The sequence below is a fragment of the Heliconius melpomene genome, chromosome 17 (assembly GCF_056956725.1).
Source record: "Heliconius melpomene rosina isolate 202511_hmr_F chromosome 17, ASM5695672v1, whole genome shotgun sequence".
In the NCBI taxonomy this organism is placed as follows: domain Eukaryota; kingdom Metazoa; phylum Arthropoda; class Insecta; order Lepidoptera; family Nymphalidae; genus Heliconius; species Heliconius melpomene.
Window position 1 is genome coordinate 6,527,939 of NC_140405.1, and position 6,179 is coordinate 6,534,117.

A 6,179-nucleotide genomic window follows, 5' to 3' on the forward strand; every position below is an offset into this window, starting at 1 on the left:
GCGAGGCGAACTAAAAGAATACCCGATTCCTATGGCACGACGCGAAGTTCAACGTTAGCATACAAAGGGCCGGGTGAGGCTCTAGCTTTTTATGAGCTGAATTCGGCTTTAATCTATAGTGGATAGTCCACACGTACGCGGTGCCCGTGCGCACTCACGCACACAGAGGCGGCGCCCTCCTCAGCGGGCTGCAATTCGTCGGCGCGCCCCCGCCCCGGCCCGCACCCCGTCTCCCGCGCCCCCGCACGCAATTGCACTGCACTCCGACGCGCGACTCGCTGCGTGCGTAAAAAGCGCACGCGGGAGGGAGCGGGGCGCGCGCGGGGGACGCTAGAGGACCGCGAGCGCCCGCCTGCAGCCAGCGGTGGACGCGAACAGTCACCGTCAGACGCTCGGAGGAGCACACCGCCCCCACAGGGCGCAACGTTAACTCTATCGCGCAAAACAACCCCCGATCCTACCTTACTACGAACTTCGTTCAGTGGCTATGCGAACTTTTGTTTCTATTTGCTGAAAAAAATATTTTCACCAATTTTCCTGGAACTGGATCCTTTGTGAACAATAAATAAGGTTAGTTTTCTTGTTTTTCTTAATTATTTTAAAGAATTTGGAACTCTATTTTTTTTTTTTTTCAAAACAATATTTATGCTTGGCTCTGTAGAGATGCTACGAAATCATCCGGTATCTGTGAACAGGTTTGTAAAGTAGTTTAGTATGTTTAAATTGTGCTTTAATATAAACTAGTTAAGAATGAAAGCTGAATGCGGCTGAAAATAATTTGGTAGAGTGAATTTGAATTACTATGATAGATACAAGGCACAGAGTGGCGGTCTTCGTCGTCCCCTGTTTTCGATTTACCTGTCGAATAAAAGGTAAAAGTCAATTTGGCAGTAAGGAAGGGCTATAAAGCGATATATGTAAATGGGGAAGGGCGGTGCAGTCGGGCAGTCGCGCTCCTTCATGACATACGTTCGCACTTCGCACGCAACTTTTGGTCAGACTGCGATCTACTCGCGAAGTGCACACAGTGTTCCAGCACTTATTTATACATATGATTATATTAGTTAACTCTCTCTCTCTCTTATTATACTTAACTTATACTTAAGCTACAGCATGTATCCTGGTTCCACATATGAAGGCGTTTTGCCGGGTACGTATTATTATTTTTTGTTTTTTTTTTTGTTTCAGTGGAATGCCATTATCGTTATTATTGTATGCGTTGTTTATGTAATTTTTTTTTGGTTTAAGAATTTTTTTTACTTTAAAATTACATGTTTTTCCGGAGTCTTCGATAATATATTTATTGACAATTTTTTTACGTTTAAATCAGTTTTCCTAATACCACTGAAATATAATTGCAATTTTGCAAGATATTGTGAAGTAGTAGAACTCGATTAACCGGATAAATTGTTGTCGTTAGTTATTCGGATAATCGAAAATCCAAATAATAGAATGTATAAAGAAAAGCTGGTTTTATGTAATTTTAGCACAAAATTGTTATTAAATACAACGAAAATCTACGTTTATTAAGAAATTATTAACATTTTCCAACATACGGTTTATGTACGAAAATACCTATGTGTAATATTTACGTACATATAAATTTTCTTTGTACGTTTCCTTGTACGTTGTGTATAATAATTATTGCAGTTGATAGTTCGGATAATCGCGAATCCGTATAACTATGGGCCGGATAATCGAGTTTCTACTGTATTTCATTTCGTGCCGGGTGTCAACAAAGTACCATTTCGGGAAGGTGGCAATAATTAAAACGTGGATAGAAAATATATCGAACATAGACCCTACAACCATCAAGTGCAAAATCTGTCTCCAACATTTCTAAATATACATTCGCATCAATTAGAATTGAACTGACAACCATTCCGTGCCTATGCTGATTCTGACACATAGAAACTCCGCGGCGACATTGCTAATTGGAATTTAATAGGAAATTTTCAGATGTATATATTTTTTATCTTATAAGAGTCTTATAATCCATGCATAATTCATTTTCAAAATTTAATTTGCTTATTTTATTTACAGAATCCCAACTAAGAAAAATGGGGAGTAGCGAAGGTCAGCAAACCTTTTGCTTAAAATGGAACCATCATAAAACTAACTTAGTAGAAATTTTAGAGGCTTTAATAAAAGTCGAAACATACGTTGATTGTACACTAGTCGTCGATGATCAAATAACATTTAAAGCGCACAGGGTAGTGCTTGCTGCTAATTCACCATACTTCCAGTCAATATTAGCAGACGTCCCCATGGATCATTGCAGTATACTTTTCCCAGGAGTTAAGGATTTCGAAATGCGTGCTCTGCTCGAATACATGTATACAGGAGAAGTTAATGTGACGCAAGCTCATATTCCGCGTATTATGAAAGTTGCAGAACAACTTGAAGTAAAGGGTCTTTTTGATATGACAGAACTTCGGCGTCGACCAGGAAGTAGTGAACGCACTCCTGCAGCTTCCCCTCCGCGTGTGGTACCCGCTGCACCATCTAGCGTGTCACCTCCCATGCCAAATAATCGATGGCCACTACCGCCCACAGCGCCTGTACTTTCTGCCGCTTATGATTCTGCAGACATGAACCCATTAAAACGCAAAAAACTTTCAAGTATGCTAGCTACTCGTGATACTCCCATATTAAGAAATGTTCTCGCTCAAGCCACTCCAGTTGATTCCTCGCAACCTATGTCCCTTGTATGCCACCCTGTTAATCAGCACGAATCAACACGTTTACACTCTAATGGTTCGGCCCATGAAACTGAAAGACCTGCTAGCCCACAAAGGCCTTTCGATTATCGTCCTAGGAGATTATCATCTAGGGCTTCTTCACCTCACTACAACCGCTCAGACCGTTCTGAAGATGCTCATTCACCATATACCGAGCGATCATTCGAAGATGACAATCAACGATCTTTCCATCCATCTCCGCCTCCAACAAATTTCCAACAAGATGTAAGAGCTGGATTAGCCCCGTACGTGCCACCGCAACAAAAACCTGAGTGGAAGCGATATAAGCAGTATACGAGATCAGATATAATGTCTGCTATTGAATGTGTTCGAAATGGAATGAGCGCATTACAAGCTTCACGTAAGTATGGTGTACCATCACGCACATTGTACGATAAAGTAAAAAAATTAGGAATCACTACAAGTCGTCCTATGAGCCGCGGAGTTAAAAGAGAATCAAATGGGGCCGCTTTTCCATATGGTCTAAGTGGAACCGGCGGTAACGACGACGGGACACCAACAACTCCACTTATAGATCCATCTTTTCTACAACAAGCGTTAGAAGGAGCTACTCGAGATGGAGGTCGAGAAGCTCTACATGCAATGGCTTTAGCTGCTGCTGCACATGCTGCGTTAGCCCCACGAACTCCACCTCGTTCAGCACCCCCATCACCCAGATCTCCTGCAGATGATGATCATGTTGAAGACCTGTCAGTAGCAAGGCGCCGTGATCCAGATCCCCCTTCAGGTGTCATAGTTCCACCTCGTAATTTTGCTCTTGATTGTAGCAGCGAAAGAGATTGAAATTATGGAAAGATGAAAATCATTCAAAAAGACTGACTTAGGCGTACAAAGTTAGAATAAGACACTTATAGGTAGGCTACTGGTAGGACGCGCCGCGCGCGCATGCCACGCTGACCGGGCTCCGGCCGGGCGATTGCAATGGGCCCCGCGGCCACAAATCTTCTACCTCTCTTCTTTCTATTTATTTCCAAACACCGTTTAAACCGATAACGAAATAAAATTTCCGTTAAACGGTATGGCGGTGTCTTTTTGTGATTTTTGTTTGTTTATTTTCTTCTGTAGATTTTTTATGTTTTATAACTTTTACGTCTTTGTTAATGTAATCGTGTATAGGTTAGCTTTAATTAGCATATAATGTGTAAGTTGGACAGGAAGATAGGTTGCCTCCTATATGGTACATCATATGCCACAGGTAGGTCCGTCTAGACGAGTAATTGTGCAATTTGTTGTCCGCGACTGTGATGTTTATAGACTGAAACGCCGCCATTACCTCACGCTCGTTACAGTTAAACTCTAGTCTCAAGCATCGCACGGTTCGCCTTTGTAAATTTTGTTTTTCAAAATATGCTAAAATCTAAAAGCCATTTAATTAACTATTATTTTTTTATATAATAAACATGATTTTAAAATAAATATGTAATATGTTACTAATTGTAATTTTAATTTAACTTATCATTGAAGGTAATCGTGCGGAGCATTACGCTCATATAATATCTACTATATTATAGCGACATATGATTATATTATATTCTACGTAACTTAGATTTCTAAACATTGTTTGCGATTTGCCATAATTGTTCATTGTTGATATCTAGTTGTATACACCTTTTCTATATATTGTTTGATTTGCACAAGCACAGTCGTTTTTTTAGATATAAGAGGCTCATAACACTTAGTAGGGGTTGGATGCTCAATAATATTCTATTTAATTTAAAACATTCTGTCGCGTTTCTTTTTAATATTTAGGGGAATTGTGCTTAAGATGACATACTTTTTGTTTGAAGACAAATATTTCAAATAAATAAAGTCATCTGAGAACAGCATATTGCGTATACTATTATATATTTCATAATCAACGAAATTATTTTAGTTTCAGAACAATCATCTTTCAAACATCATAAAAACAAACAAAAATCGCACTTAGGTCGACCAGTGTAAGACGACATATCTACAGGGTAAAATGACATACTTAGCATAGCATTTATGTGGCATAAAAACGCCATCATTATATGTCGAGCATAGTTCACAAATAAATAGTTTCTTATTTGCTGGGGGGCTTTTAAACAGTATTAAGGCCAGATTCATACATGTTGCAAATTCTATGAGGTTGGATTCCGTTATCAGTCACTTCCTTTTCCAAAAAAGGAAATAAGCTTCGTCACTTGCGGCTATTGAATGCCCTTGCTCTAGCAGCCTTATCCATGTCTTCTTGTGACCAATATATATTCGTTTGTAATTGCCAGGCATGTTGTAGGTAAAGCAAAAAAAATACATCGATTCTATTTATAAGGGTAAGATAGTATGCCATCTTATACTCACGTTTTGTATGTCATCTTACCCAATAGATATATGCATTTAATTTTAACCGTTGTGACAGAAGTTTATAGGTTAGGATGCGCTTTTAGCGTTAGTTGTGTCATATAATAATTCTTTTTTACATTTATAATTAGTTCAAATAGAAAATCTTTATCTTACATGTCTTTTCACCATCAAGCAAAAGCGAAAGAAAAATTTGTTGCAATTGAAAATAACGAAAACATGAATTACTTGCCCATCTGCATTCACTTTCAGCCATACTGAATTTAAGCACTAGCTGCATCTACAGACACTCTCTAAAACGTCACAAGATCGCACTTAGCGCTAATAGTTTCACCAATATTGGTAGTGTGTCATCTTATCATAGTATGCCATCTTGAGCACAATTCCCCTACGTAATTTGATATTGTTAAGTTAATATAAGATAATACTTATTTAACTTTTATTTTTAAATCATGGTTTATATTAAAAAACCCTATTGTATCTAACAAAATATAATTATTATATTAATATCATAACATTTACAGTGGAGCTGTGTCCTAATAAAAAAAAATCATTTTATTTATTTAAAGGAAAAATATGTTATCTACTTTTACCTACATGTTAATACTGAAACAATTATACCGGTATCGTTGAACCTAATTATATAGTAATAATTATACTTATTATTTTGTAATTAATTGAAGACTGATTTGTTACTTTAGTCTAGTTTGAGAATGCCATAGATACTTTATAGTATTTGCATATTGTGTTTTTAAATTAAGTTATTTACGGGTTTGTGTAGAAACTGCACTACTGAAGTGTCACTATATAGTGCCTTGTTTGTTGAAATCTAGAGTTTTACAGACATTCCAGTAGTAAGCCACTGTGTCCTTTAGTGATTTGTGAACACTACGTATAGTTATTTTATATTCAACACGGCGTTGAGTGGTTTAAGATATGTTCTTGTGTCCGGAACACAATTATTAATTGTAAATGTAAATTATTATTAAGTATACCTTATAAAATACCTCACGATTTGTTTGGTTAGACAAGATGTTATGTGATTATATCATTAATATACCTACTTTTGTGCCTATATATAATTTTAAGTATGAT

General features: G+C 37.6%; 1 protein-coding gene across 1 annotated transcript; it reads left to right on the top strand.

Moving 5' to 3' along the window:
• The first annotated feature begins 359 nt into the window (after positions 1-359).
• Positions 360-5,483, top strand: rib (BTB/POZ domain-containing protein ribbon). Its single transcript, XM_085200672.1, has 2 exons — positions 360-570; positions 2,044-5,483. Exon 2 carries the CDS (start codon positions 2,061-2,063, stop codon positions 3,543-3,545), a length of 1,485 nt encoding a protein of 494 aa, XP_085056798.1. The 5' UTR covers positions 360-570; positions 2,044-2,060; the 3' UTR covers positions 3,546-5,483.
• Positions 5,484-6,179: the final 696 nt, after the last annotated feature.

Bases quoted from the DNA above. Each gene is read 5' to 3' on its own strand.
- rib (XM_085200672.1), top strand. From the start codon at position 2,061: ATGGGGAGTAGCGAAGGTCAGCAAACCTTTTGCTTAAAATGGAACCAT.